General features: G+C 40.5%; 1 protein-coding gene across 1 annotated transcript; it reads left to right on the forward strand.

Moving 5' to 3' along the window:
• Nucleotides 1–526: 526 nt before the first annotated feature.
• On the forward strand, nt 527–14920 carry ndnf (neuron-derived neurotrophic factor). Its single transcript, XM_020918872.2, has 4 exons — nt 527–773; nt 9442–9636; nt 10181–10305; nt 12256–14920. The coding sequence occupies exons 2-4, from the start codon at nt 9443–9445 to the stop codon at nt 13644–13646; spliced, it is 1710 nt and encodes a 569-aa protein (XP_020774531.1). The 5' UTR covers nt 527–773; nt 9442; the 3' UTR covers nt 13647–14920.
• Nucleotides 14921–15197: the final 277 nt, after the last annotated feature.

Raw genomic sequence — 15197 nt, forward strand, 5'->3', positions numbered from 1 at the left:
CCATACAATTCTTTCCTAAACAAGGCCACATTAAACGCACGCTTCTCGCTTCTTCCTTCCTATTATGATTTCGCTGCACAACCAGGTATCAAGGCCGTGATAAAACTTGCCATAACATACATCTAGCCTGCAGGGTTGCGTGACTGTAACAGGGCGATGCATGCTACCCTAAGTGATAATTTCAAGGGCGCATCATAGGAAAAAAAAAGTATTCGGGGATTACCCTAATGCAGCGTAAATATGTGTACTTGCCTTACTCGTATTGTGGTATCTAGGAAAAGAAAGCGCCAGTGACTGCATTGACTTGAGGTTTTGTGTTGAAAGACAAAAAAGTGGGCTGGTTCAGCGCACTGGAGGCTTTCCTCGACTGAAGTAGAAACAAGAAGTAGCCCAGTAGAAGTTTGGGATCCAATCAAGAGCGGGTTTCAATAGCGAGCGCCTCGGCAGGGGAGGGACGCAACGCCAGCAGCACTCCAGCTAGGATCCCCTCTCACACTCACGCTCACACACACTCGCCTGCCCACTAGTGACCAGTTATATCCGCGTGAAAACTGCAAAGACGCACCAGAGCCGTATCCCGAATGATAGGCAGCGACAATAGAGCGACGCGCAAGTGAGAGAACTACTGGACGTAACGAGAGGACGACTTCTGTTTTGTTTTACGCATTCGTCTCTTACTTTTACGCACTTTTCTTGGTTGATTTTGAAGTGTTTTTGTTTTTTTTTACTTGAAAAGGAAGCGGCATCCCTCCTCGGAACATCCACAGTGGAAGGTAAGCTCTCACATGTAACGCACAAACATACAATTTAACTTTATTAAAAAACTACGGCAACACAGTGAAGACATTATCTGACATTTCTGAAAACTGTACACTTCAGATGAGTGATTAAAAGGTTTTGTTTCCCCATAGAGCAACTTTTCAAAGCGTTTCATAGGCTTAAGTTTATAGCGTAATAATTGCACAGTGGCGGATTGGCTTTGAATTTTCTGCCAAAAACTGAACCATGCGAGAAGAGGAGCAGAAGAGGATGAGGCTTTTGTGGTTTTTGTCAAGCTCTGGAAAGTTTTAAATGCTTTTCAATCACGTTTCAACTCGCATGACGTTATGTATTTTGGCTGAATTTTATGTTTTTGGTTCTATTTCCAACCACGCTTGAGATATTAGTACGATTTTTTTCATATTAAAGTCGTGTGCGCTACTGTAATGTATTTTTTTAGCCAAGTTGGCATGCGTCCTGTGCGCACCTGTAATAGCGCTCATTAGACGTGACTTTCCAAATTGTTTTCATACATGTCTTGTGTAATCACGCCTTTTTCAGATATTGATTGCTTGTATATGATTCTTCTAGATTATGTATAAGGAGTATTAGTTGTCAGGACAGTTTGTATTTCGGTAGGAGAGCAGTGGAACCGGGACTAAGTGTTCAGACTCCAGCTGTGAATGGCAAATTCCCTTTCAAACGCTCAACATAAGTAACTCCCATGTTATCTCACTCAATATTTCCCACAAGTATAATGAGTGAAAAAAAACTTGTGTACACAGTAGTACAGATTACATGGTAATACACTCATACCTCTTACAAATAAGTGTTATTTACTCACTTTAGAAACATACTGACACCAGCTATTGACCACTGCAGTGACTTAAAGCAACATATACAGTAGAACCTAAAATTCCTCATGCATTTCCAGCTCGAAAACCCAATGACAATCCTATGCTTCTAAACTATATATATATATATATATATATATATATATATATATATATATATATATATATATATATATATATATATATATATATATATAATATTGAACTTAACACAGACAGGCCTCTTAAGTGATGATTTCAGAGGTTTATGTCCAACTATGGAGAGCAGTTGCAGGCACCTGTGACAGAGGCAGGGGTGTATATGAGTGGAGTGTCCTTGACTTCACCACACTGGTTAAAGTGATCAGAGTGAGATAGATGCGCTTTGGCTCATTTTGGGAGTTGGTGTTTTTTAATGAAAGACATGCTCAGCCTTTTGAGGGATCTGGAATAACTGTATTTAGCAAAGCCACACATCACACTGCAGCCGCTTTCCCAGGAGAATGAATCATGAACAACAACAACAAAAAAACAAGGAAAAAGTCTCAGAAAATGGGAAGCGTTGCATACCGTAACTAAACCGTCATTTGCATATGAAAACTCCAAGCTGAAAGAATACAGCTCTGTGTGGCTGTAGCCTTTCCGCGTCCCCACCAATGTCACTGACAAGACTGGAGCTGAGTGCAGTGTGCAGTATCACTGTCCAAACTGGAGCTTATCTCAACCAGTGGGCAGGTATTACTGGTGGGACTTTTGTTATTTTTGTTTTGATTTGGTTATGGGAGTTTGAAAGCTGGTTTAGTTCATCTTTAGATCTAGTTTAAACCTTGGTTAGTTCAATTCTGGTTTGGAACAAGTTTAATCCTCCTGACTTAATACGAGATCCTGTTTGTTTCAGTTGTGGTTTTGATTAGTCTGAGGTTTTTCCTCCTTTAGATCTAATTTTACCCAGAATGCGTTTTGGTTTAGATGTTTATTTTTAACTTCTCTATTTCACCTCTGCATCACTTGTTTTATCTCGGTGTTGGAATCATTTGAACAGACCACGTAATGATTATAAAAAATAGCAGTGTATTTTCTTAGTTTAAAACGTGATCTCGTGTCTAAAAAGTTGCCTCTTGCGTTTCAAATTCTTCCCTCATACAACCTCCCTCATTATACAGGACACCTCACAAACATCCTATCCCCAAATGGGACTGTTTCTTTCCCACCAGCCGGGACAGCCCATCCCAGTGCCTTCTTCTCTCCCTGTGCCCCTGATGACGGGCAGTGGGTGGGTGACTTTCCCATGGGCCATTTGCTTTTCCTAATCTATAATCTCCCCCAGCGACCACAATGGACCAGCGCATAAGTCAGGAACGCCCCCCGCACTGTTTTTTAAAAAAGGAGCAGTTTTCAGAAGCAGGAAGCGAATCGGACTTGACCCTTGCTCTTGGGTTACATTTACAACACAATTAGTGGTCAATTCAGATTCATTAGTTTAGCTTTACATTGACAAGATTAGATTCCAGTTTGGAGGTCCTCAAGTGACCCGCATTTGAAAGAGACAACGAGACAGTGTAGTGGAGGCACGCACAGCAGCGGGGAGAATGGAAAGTGGACAATTGTTTTAAGTGATTTTCATTAAAGGCGCGCTCTGCCAAATTTAAACACATAATATTATTAAACAAAGCGCTCATGTTCTGTACTTGTTCTGTAGTTATATAATGTCAGGTTGTTTCTAATGGACTGTTTAACCTGGGGCAAGTTCTTTCTTTCTTTTACTTACTTTTATCAACTAAACAAGACATATTTGTTTTTTTCTGGTAACATAATGTAGATCTTTATTTTACATTTTGCTAATCATAATCTTCAACACTGATCTAAAATGGCTTCAGAAACAGGTCCATCCTGTTCAAAAGTGGAGATCTGAGAGAGCTGGCCTAGAGTGAAGTTTTAAGCATTTGGATTTTCCTTGACCTGTTTTTATAGTTAAAAATGGCTATGTGACATTTCCTGAATTTTATTAATAATTGCAAGTAAGTAAAAAGATGCAGGTAGACATAGGTGATAGGTGTAAAATTTTTTTTGAACACTTAAATGCAGGACAATGCTCAATTAGTCAAACATATGTATATTGAAATACAAGTTTGTCCAAGTTATTGATGAGGGAACACCAATGTAGCATGGTTAAAAGCTCATAAAAGTTCATTTTATATATGTCTGACATTGTTAAAAATAAAACTTTTCTACATTTTAGTTCATTTCTTTGACAGTTTTGAAATAAAACATCATATGTTGCCATTACCAAACCAGCCAGCCATTAACAGCAATCTTGAGTCTCTTTAATATGGGCACATTTGGCTTTTAACTTTAAATAAGTACTTATTATAGTACTTAGACTCTAATAGCTCTCTTATTTGCTCTTACAACTTCCAGAATAGCAAAATAAGGCACCCTTGCTTTCAGTGATTCAATGATAATAAGATATAGAAACCAGTTGACCAACAGAAGCTTGCATGGCATTTCTACTACTACCACCAGTTCATTCTTGCTGTCAGAGTAAATGCAGCCTCACATCTTTCAGAAATACTAGGAAGGTAGAAGTTCCAATTGAGTGGCAAAGGAAACTGGCCTTTTTCTTCCATTGTGCATCTTGTGCCAGTTTTCCTGCTAGTGCTGAGACTGTGAATGATGTTGTGGATGGCCAGGAGACAGATAATTTAAACTCACATACTCTCATATATGAACATACCAGATACAAAGCCTTCAACATTTGGCTGCTAGCCCTTTACCACTGCTCCTACCAACGCATTAATGGCCTGTTTTAGCCATCCAAGAGCACCAAAACCTGCCCCAAACAAGTCCAAGTAGTCCTATATCTTTCCATATCATGATCCCAGTTTTATCTACAAAGTGTTAGACTAAATGTTGGCTCAGGAAGTGACAGCAGTGATTGAGAGCAATAAGGAAGCCCCTATCATAAATCGTCACACAGGAGTTAAGATTTCTTGGCGTCTGGTCCGGAGGAATCTCTCTGTATTTGTGTTGAAATTAAACTGTCTTTGATGCGTCTGTGTTGTTGCTAATGAGCACCATGTGGCGGTCTTACAGGAGTCTTATGGGTTTTGACAAGGAGCTGAAGAAGAGAGAAGAGAGAGTGGAGGAAGGAGAGGTCAGGGGAGATTTATGCACACACGCGAACAGATCAAGAGAAGCTTTATAGTACATGATCTGTGTTTTCACTGATAAACACCTCCATAAATTGAATTATATAGTGTATTTTGAAGAAATATTTCAATACTAGTATCGGATATCGACACAGAAATGGAAAAATTTGCTGGATTGGATATCGGTTTCCAAATATCGTTGCAGCGATATCCTGGTTGGACAAATAAATTGATGCAATAAGATTATTTACTGGTTGTAGTTGTCTCAGAAAGTTTAATAATGTTTGAACTTTTATTTACAAAAACTGTTCTGCAGTTACTTGAGAGATAAATAACAGCTACATAACACATTTGGATCACTTCTGTCTTATTTTTATTTTGTTTAATGGAGATAAATGCTGCTTCCAGTCTCTCTAATGTTGGGCATTGGCAGATACTTAAAGCAATAGTACTGGAATCGGTATCAGAACTGGAAAAGTCGGTGCGTCCCTAGTTTAGAAGGTTGCATCTGGGAGAGCGTCTGGTGTAAAAGTTACAAAAAACATGTGAATATCTGCACACTGAAGAGACCCAGCTCACAAAGATCAATAACAATAGTTCGTGTTTGCATGTTCTGTGTGGGGAATGTGTAGCGTGGAAAAGTGGTTGACAACGTGCAAGCTGTGTTGGCTGAACAGCTTTTGAGGCTAGCGATATCTTAAATACGGGATTTATTTCATATGTAACAAAATGTGGTATTCATTTAGTCATAATATTATTTTATAGAAACCAAATTCAAGACCTGGTTTGGTTTGGATTGCCTTTGTTTAGTAATATTCCTATACCTATGTAAGAAACCACCAAGCAACTCTTAATTATCTGCAGTTAACAATATTTGAAAAGGCTTTTGTGCAATATTGTGTAATTGTGTGGTTTATTAAGACTCCCTGGACTCACGCTGTTTGTTTATTTCTTGGTCTCTTCCAAAAAGCACATATTGCTAGTTTGATTTTTGTGGGTGGGATCCAGAAGATGTACCGATAGTGCGCAGTGATAGCTTTGGCTTAGCACTTGGTTTCCCATTAGCCATGTAATCACTTGGAAAGCAGACAGGGTCAAAACTGTTATAGTCAAACATCACTTGAAAGAAAGCCATGACTTCATTATAATGGGCGAAGCTGATTAGTTCACTGTTGGACATTAAAACAGCATTTAGAAAAACATTCACCAGTGCTTTTCCATTGTAATCAACTATAGGCAACATAAAGTTTCCCACCAATGAGTAAAAGTGATACGAAAACCTTTGCACGTATAAATAAACAACGTTGACACCATTTTTGCGGGTGACCTTGCCTTTAAATTATCCCTCCTCAAATTGCCGCTGTACATTCCTGCTCTTTCTAATTAAACATGGGCTTTATTTGTTCCATATGCGGCGTTTTGAAGTGTTATTTTGGTAAAGGAGCGGTACGCTATGAGAGTCAGGGACGTATGTAAAAAAAGCAGGGCCAGCGTGTGACCATGTTGACTGTGTGCAGCTCTGTGAAACCGCAGCAACCCGGGACAGCGGCTCTAACAGGCACATGTCATCTGTGAGTGGTGCATTGTGGGATATGGGAGCGTGTGGGAGAGATACAGAGCAGTGTCATGTGGTGTGGATGAGAGGGCACGGTAAAGGTTTAGAGCTGTAAATCAAACGTGAGTATATGGTTGGTTTTGAATGCTTCTCATGATAAATATTGGACTGCATTTAGGAAACATGGGAAAAGACAAGTTCATCAAAATACATTAGAAAATCTTAGTAGTGTGCAGAACCAGGCTACACAAACCACGATTTCTGTAGCCGTTAAAGTTGAAGGATCTCAGCTGTGCTTAAGCAGTAATTTCAGTCATCATTATATGGTCATAGGCCAACCCCAAGTATTATTTTGTTAACACGTTATTACACTGTTGTTATTTAATCCTAAATATCGTTTGCCTTTTTTGTATCTATCTTTCCAAACTTCTTTGATTGCATACTTCTTTGATATCCATTTACCTCTCCATGGTTTTTTTTTTTCCACAAGAAATCTGACTTTGCATATCATAAAAAACTTTTAGTCCCTACCTACAATTAGATATGATTATTCAGTTAATCAGAAAAACTAAGGATGCACCAATCCGATACTGGTATTGGATATCGGCACTAATATTGAAAAATTTGCTGAAACAGATATCGGCTTCCAAATATCAGTTTTAGCCGATATCCCGGTTGGAGATATAAATTGATGTTATAAACTATTACTGATCCTAGTTGGCCCAGAAAGTCTCATAATTTTATTTATACAAAGTTTTTCTGTATTTTCTTGAGGGATAAATAACAGCTGCTCAACACATGGATCAGTTTTGTCTTATTTCATTTCTGTTTTAAGGAAATAAATACATTCTTTTACTTGATGCACTGGTATCGGTTGATATTGAGTATTGCCAAATATTTTAATAGTATCGGAATCGGTATTGGCATCGAAAAAGCTACATTGGTGCATTCAAGACTTGAACTTTCATCAATTGCCAGTCTTGGTTTACATATTATCATTAAGGAACAACAGGAAAAAGCATCAAGACACTCCACAAAAACATAGATTTTTTCCCCTTGTTTTTGTTGGTGTAAGTGATTGCGTATTGCTATCCAAAACTATAACACAAACCTTTGAAAGACTTGTGATGATTTGTTTGTATAAACGAGTAAAAGCTGATTTTGATCTTGATTAGAGGTGGTTCTGTCGTGACCCGCAGACGTGCTAAGCTAACTGTTACTGTCTGCGTAATGTGGAGTGGCACCAGCGCGGGGCGGGGCTCTCCGTGTCTACAAAGTGTTTAAGAGATGTGGGAATGACAAACAGCCCTGAACGCACCACCTCAGAGCTGTCCCCAGTATTAATAGACATGTCTTTGTTCAGGGTGACACGCTTGTGAAGTGGAATGAGACAAGTCAGAGTGATAAGGATCTTCTCTCTCTGTGTGAGTCAAAACCTCAAAGTGGCTCAAAGTAGCTCAGGCTTTCCTCTAGTGTTGTGAAGTGTGGCAGCGCAATTGGACGCACACACAAATGGACACACAAAAACACAAGCCTCTCCAGACTACTGTGTTAACTATAGCCACAAACATGTAGTTTCTCATGATTTTATATACTGGCAAGTTTGTGCTGATCCAAAGCCAGAATTGCAATTACGAGGACATACCAGATAAATTAACAAAGTTTTGATGGATTGATCCCTGCCATGTGCATTCTGCTGTCGGGTTGTTAAGCAAAATGCCCCTGTATCCAGAATATTAAAGTTGCTCTGTTTGCCACTGTTATTGGGTTTTGCTTTTGACCTGGCAACAGGAGGGATCAAACTCTCCATCAGAAATGTTACATAGTTAAACCTTTAAACCTAATTTGCAGTAATGCACTCTAGCATTGTGTTCTGTAGTTGTGTCTTTGGGCAAAGCACTTCAACCACCACACCTCCAGTGTCTGTGTGCATTGTTGCGAGAGCCTGATGTGAGTCTGAAGGGTGAATACAGCAAGAAAACTACAACAAATAGATAAAATTATTGTATTTTCAGTTGTTCTGCTCGGGCTAGTAAATGAATAAATTACTCTATGTTTAATCACACAGCTCTGGTTTTACTCAGTGGCACTGTTTTAGGATGTCCTGAGAGCCAAAGGGGCTAGGCTGTGTGTGTGTAGGTGTGTGTGTGCGTGTGTATGTGTGGACAAGTGTGAAGGAGAAAAGAGATTACTTGTTGCTGAGAAAACGTGATAATGGACAGACAAAAGGGGCTAAGCACAGAGCAGCAGCAGCGGAGGGGTCGTTAAGAGGACACCAGAGCTCCAAAGCTCCAAACGGCAGTAAAGTATCAGGCTAATCTGCCATCATTACGCTGATTAAATCACGGGGGATTTGCCGTTCCCATCAGCTACAATCAATGAGCTGAAATCAATAGACAGTGGATCCGTGAGAGCCATGGTCAGGGCTGAAGGCCAGATTAGAAGACTAACACTTCCACAATAAAAGTGAATGACACAGATTTGAGGATTTTGAAATCAAATGCTGTGGTCTCTAATGTCTTTTCCTTCACACATGTGTGTTTTAATCTAATCCTTGCTCCGGCCTGGATGTGGCCTGCCTGCGGTTCTCATCCACTCTGCTCTTAGTCGCTCACAGCAGCACAGATGGAGAGCGTGTTCCCAGACACGTTTAATGTACTGTTAATCACTGCAACAGGGAGCTTTAAGGTGAAAGCTCTTTGAGGAAGTGGTATTGTAAAAAGCGTTCAAATCCACTAGGAAACAATTATATTTGCCAGCTGCTGTTTCAGATGATTTCACATTTCTTAACATGGTCCAAAATAGTGATAATTTGAAAATTATAGTTTTTTTTATTTTATTTTCTGGATAAACTGTGGTGGCAGTAACAAGGTTATCTAGGGTGAATATTTAGATGCAGTGAAGAACAGGTGACTGTTTAGAAAAAGCCAGTAAGAGTAGGATTAGATTGTACCCTAAATATAATATAAACTATGCTATTATTAATTATGCAATCAAAATGAAAAGCAATATATGACAGGTATGAATTGACAAGGTCATAATTTCTCTTCTGAGAATTTTGCCCAGTGATTCTCAAGTGAACAAGAAATCTGAAACATTTGAGTGGACCCCAACATTGACCAGCTGTATTGTTGTGTGTCCTCAGAATGAGGCAGTGCAGAGGCTGGAGCTGGGTGCTGCCGGTGCTGTTGGTTCTGGGAGCAGTAGGACAGAAGCTGCCCACGCGGGATGAGGGCCTGTTCCAGATGCAGATCAGGGACAAGTCCCTGTTCCACGACTCATCTGTGATCCCTGATGGAGCGGAAATCAGTGGATACCTGTTCAGGGACACGCCCAAAAGGTGACATTCTACTCTATACCATCTATACTTCTATGTCCTGCGCCAAGTATTTAGGATTATCTTAGATATACAAATGATAAGAAGAACTAGGGCACAAAAAATTATTACTATTACCCTGGAGGATTTGATCTGGTAAAAAGCAAAAGAAACAAACAGACAAAAAAACATACACATAAAAGATGATTTGCCTTGGCCATTTGGGCAAACTGCTGATGCAATTTATACAATTCTGTCTGTGATTTCAAAGGTAGTCAATGTAAAAGCTAATTCATGTAGCAGTTTTACTTTTGTGGTTATTCAATCCCAGCTCAAGGATACTGATAAACTTGCTGATCGGCACTTACTGTAAAAACAGCAATGTAACACGAGCCGTGCGTTGATGCAGAAAGCTGAATAATTGATGAGAAAGTAGTCGTGGTAACAGAGTGTCTGTCAGCTCCAGGCCAAGGTCAGCAGCAGTGCTCCTATTTAGCTAATGTATTACTTAGTTTAGTATTAAACTATGATGCATTTTGCTGACTTCTGACTGTATTTGTTTATGTAGGTACTATTTTGTGGTGGAAGAGGACAACACTCCCCTGTCTGTGACCGTGACTCCATGTGATGCGCCCTTGGAGTGGAAGCTGGTGCTGCAGGAGCTGCCAGAAGAGGCCAGTGGAGAGGCATCAGGTACAAGTACATTTCAAGATATGAGCCACCACAAATACCTCAAATCTACAGTTTGAACAATACAGGCTGACTCAGAAAAAAATTAAAACTAACAATCTTGCCCTGTCAAGTCATGCTCTCCCATAGACTGTAAAGAAGTGGAGTGAGTGTAGGGTCAGCTCCAGCCAAATGAAGCTCATGATGTTAGCATTTATAGGGGCCAATTTGTTGCTCAGTTAATTATTAGGAATAGGTATATATTCATGGACAAAATAGTGAAATAAAAACACCACGGAGATGTAGAGTGGGTTAGTATGAACATTTTAAGACCAAAATGCCAAAGCTCACTGCAACAGTTACAGAGTGAGGGATCACAGTTTTTCATTTTAAAGTCAATTGAAGCCAGAGTCAATGGAGCTGCAAGGTCCCCCATGGTCACTTTCTTTTTGGAAAGCGGCGGCTAGCGTGTCCATTTATATATAGGCTACAGTGTAAATAAGATTTTTAGATCAGCTCAATACTAATTTGTCATTATTACATCTTAAGTTAAAGTCAAAAGTTTGTCTAAGTAACTGTCAAGTAGGATTTCAGTGGAGTTTAACCAGAACCTAAACTTACGCACCGCATTTTGAGAAGCAGTGGTGTAATGACATGTCAGGAGCATGTAGCCACTGCCCCCACACGCGCTCAGTTACCCCAGAGTGATGTTAGGCCTGGCGTTTCCATAGGTTTTAATTAAGTCAGTCGTAGTGTCTGCTCCGACCACTTATGAAGTCTGCCCAAGTCGCCCTCACGCCTATAATTTAGAAAAGAGCTTCAGTCATTGAATCAAAGCATTGCTCCCTTTAGTTAAGCTGTCTTTGTCTTCCTCAGGTACATCCAGTTCTAATTCCTCTCTTCCTTTTTTCTTACATCTTTTCCACTGAATGCCTGTGTCCTCTTTTTTCACCACATCAGAAACTTTATCCATCTGGTGTGTGTCCTTTTAGCTCTGCAAATTCCTGAGGTCCAACACTGAGGTTCCAACATAAGAGTGCTTATATTTGAATGTGAATATGAGGGCACCTGTGTCTCTCTCTGCTCCTGTCAGATCAAATATAACAGATGATTTATTGGGCTGTTAACACCTCTAAAGAAACAGAGACACATAATGATAACTTGGAGCACGGCACGTGCTAACCTGTAGGCCTGGCATTAAAAGTTAAGCTAGCTAACTCCTTCCTGCTTTTTGAGCTCTGTGACTGTGTGTCTCTTTAGGGAGCTGATCTTGGGGCTTTAATTTTCAGTACACCACAGTGCACACTCTGGTTGACAAACATAATATTATGACTTCTTTCCGAGGCTGGTGTAAGAGCAGAAACTGTCTCTCATATGGAGGAGGGACAAGGCGTCTCTGTGTAGCCCTACCGTGAATACTGGCCTGTGATCTTTGGGGATATTTGCATTGAAAACATGGCTGCCATGTGAAGGGCTAATCGTCCATAAGGCTTACAGAGCTTCACCCTGACCTTCAGCATCAACACATTAGCCACTTAAAGTGTCGACACTCAAGACAATATACATACACTCCCGAAAACATTTCTATCACAAGGATCACATTTAAGACTGTTTATAGAAAACAGTACAAAATCTTACATTTCACCCAAATATTTTTTCTCTCACAGGAGGTGGTTTGTGTGACATCTGAGTCATTTGTTTCAAATTCTTGCAAACACAACTAATGACTACAAAGGTTGTGAACTCTATCAAAGAGTCAACACATCACACTTAAGACTACTTCTTGTGCTTTGATAAAAAAGCGTGCCCAGTCACTTATGGTACACACTACAAAGTAGAAACAAAGACTTTTGTGTAACTTCCACTGGATATAAAATAACAAATAAAACAGAACAACATTTTTATGTAATAAAAAGCTACTATAAATTAAATTTTGCAGTCCCAGCCTAACTTTGTTGTCCCTGTGTGTTGCAGGTGAGCCTGAGCCGCTGGACCAGCAGAAGCAGCAGGTGACCGTGGATGAGGGCACAGAGCTCTTCACGTACAAAGGGAACGATGTGGAGTCATATGTGGCCACCAGCTCCCCCTCGGGCCTGTACCAACTGGAGATCCTCTCTACTGAGAAGGACAGCAACTTCAAAGTGTACGCAACCACCACTCCTGAATCGGACCAGCCGTACCCCGAGCTGCCCTACGACCCCCGTGTGGATGTTACCGCTCTGGGACGTACCACTGTGACCTTAGCCTGGAAACCCACCCCGACTGGCTTCCTCATGGGACAACCTGTCCAGTACTGTGTCGTCATCAACAAGGAGCATAACTTTAAGAGCATGTGCGCCGCAGAAGCTAAAATTAGCGCTGATGATGCATTTATGTTAGCTCCCAAACCAGGAAGAGATTTCAGTCCGTTTGACTTTGCACATTTTGGTTTCCCTTCGAACGGATTTGGGAAAGACAGAGGACTGACTAGTAACAAGATCTCCCGTGCGTACACAGTGAAGCCAAAACAATCCGACATCCAAAAAGTGTGCATCGGAAATAAGAACATTTTCACTGTTGCGGACCTAAAGCCAGACACACAATACTATTTTGACGTCTTTGCTGTCAACTCAGCTACCAATACTAGTACAGCATATGTCGGAACCTTTGCCAGAACCAAAGAAGAAGCACGCCAGAAGACAGTCGAGCTGAAAGATGGTAAAGTTACGGATGTTTTTATCAAAAGAAAGGGCAGCAAGTTCCTTCGCTTTGCCCCTGTGTCGTCCCACCAGAGGGTTACACTGTTTGTCCACGCTTGTCTAGACACTGTACAAGTTCAAGTGAGGCGAGACGGGAAACTTCTGCTGTCCCAAAACGTGGAAGGGGTTCGGCAGTTTCAGCTCAGAGGAAAGCCTAAAGCAAAGTATCTGATCAGACTTAGAGGCAGCAGGAAGGGTGCATCAACTCTTAAAGTACTGGCCACTACAAAACCAAGCAGCAAGCAACCGTTCCCCTCACTCCCAGAAGACACGAGGATCAAGGCTTTTGACAAACTGCGCACCTGCTCCTCCGCAACGGTGGCCTGGCTCGGCACTCAGGACAGGAACAAATACTGCATCTATCGGAAAGAGGTAGCCGAAAATTACGGAGAGGAGCAGAGGAGGAGGGAGCAGAACCAGTGCGCTGGGCCAGAAACGCGTAGGAAGTCCGAAAAAGTCCTATGCAAGTATTTCCATAGTCCGAACTTGCAGAAGGCGGTCACCACGGAAACCATTACTGGACTAGAACCGGGCAAGACCTACCTGCTGGACGTTTACGTAGTGGCACATAGCGGCCACTCGGTCAAATATCAAAGCAAACTGGTGAAAACACGGAAGTACTGCTAAAATGACTCTGCAAAGATAAATCTATTATAAATATATTAAATAAGTTTATTTAACTCAAAGTGATATTCTACTAAGGAGTGTATACAGACTTGACTACTCACACAGCTGATGGGCCTGTGGCAGTGACTATATTGTGTATATTTATGTTTACAATGGGACAGTGGCGTTGTTGGTCTGGGTGGAACATACAAAGACGCTATGTGTGACCAGACTTGTTGTAATGACATCACGTTGCCACCGGGGGACTTCAAAACGGAGATCATTTTTCACCGACGTGTTTCTTTGTTTGCTGCATGACATACGCTTTTGTCCGTCATACCTGAAGGGAGATACAGTAGCTACCTGCGTTGTATAGACCTCGCAACACACTTTCATGTTTTAGGTGGAATTTAAATTATTTTGTACTTTTTATTTTTGTCTGTTTTTATTGATGATAACAATGATATTCCAGTTTTTTGGAGACATTCCCCTGTCGTATCTCAGCCCACATGTAAATGTTTTTTTCTGTGCTGGAGATGTTATTATATCGCTGTGTGTGTGTGCGTCACGTGTACAGAGCTGTCCTGCCAATACTCATGTACATAAACACTAAATATAGAACAAGTAATCCCTGTGTCACTTTGGGTGTCGTATTCTTTTAACCTTACCAAGATGGCTGCCAGCGAAAAGAGTGCTCGGCTTAGCATTGTGTTTATGGGTTTAGACACCGAAATAAGAGTTGCATAAGTGAAACTCAAACCTCGCACCAGAACTGGATCTTTAAAAATGGTTAGTGGGTGTAATTTAACTTCTTGGAAACATATTTAAATGTATTTTTAAATCTGGCTTATGTGCTACAAATGGAAAACAGTATTATTTTGGCGTTGGGTACATGTGGAACTGGTTTAGATGCCTAAACAAGGACAAATCAATGCATCTGCTTTAAGAGGAACGTTATCTTATCTGCAAATGCTTATAATGTTTGCTGGTATTAGAAGTACATTTACCTCTTACCTCAACGTAAAGCCCATATGTTTTCTTTCAATTGTTTCAACATAAAGGGGCACTATAATGTGTTTTGAATCTTGCCCGTTGTACTTTTCTGTGATCAAGTACAAAGGAATGGACCGGTCATTGCATTGGCATTTTGTTCTAATGTACTGATACAAAGAGATAGTGATATTATTTGATATATTTTATTTTCAATCTGTGCATATATGCATTGCACAAGTCACATTGTGTCCATATTAAAGTAGTAATGCTGTAAAATGGAACAATAAAACGAAACAACAAAACATTCTCCATCATATCTAACTTTGTTCAGCAAAACATTGTCATATCAGTGCGGCTGCTTGTTAAGTGGTTAGTCCTGATTTATATTTTTAAATATTCACGGCACCAGGGTTAAATTTTTTCAAAGAAAAATAAGTGGTTTCAGGAAAAGCAACTTCAAGAGTTTACCATGTCGAATGGTGCGTCTATACTTATTTTGGTTTGGTCCTGGTTTGAGACAGGTTTAGTCCTGATGTAGACTTGTTCCTGCCCTGCAGTCCTGGTCTAGTCCAGGTTCAG

This window comes from Boleophthalmus pectinirostris, unplaced genomic scaffold (genome assembly GCF_026225935.1).
Source record: "Boleophthalmus pectinirostris isolate CB_2022bp ecotype Guang Dong unplaced genomic scaffold, ASM2622593v1 HiC_scaffold_7, whole genome shotgun sequence".
In the NCBI taxonomy this organism is placed as follows: Eukaryota; Metazoa; Chordata; class Actinopteri; order Gobiiformes; family Gobiidae; genus Boleophthalmus; species Boleophthalmus pectinirostris.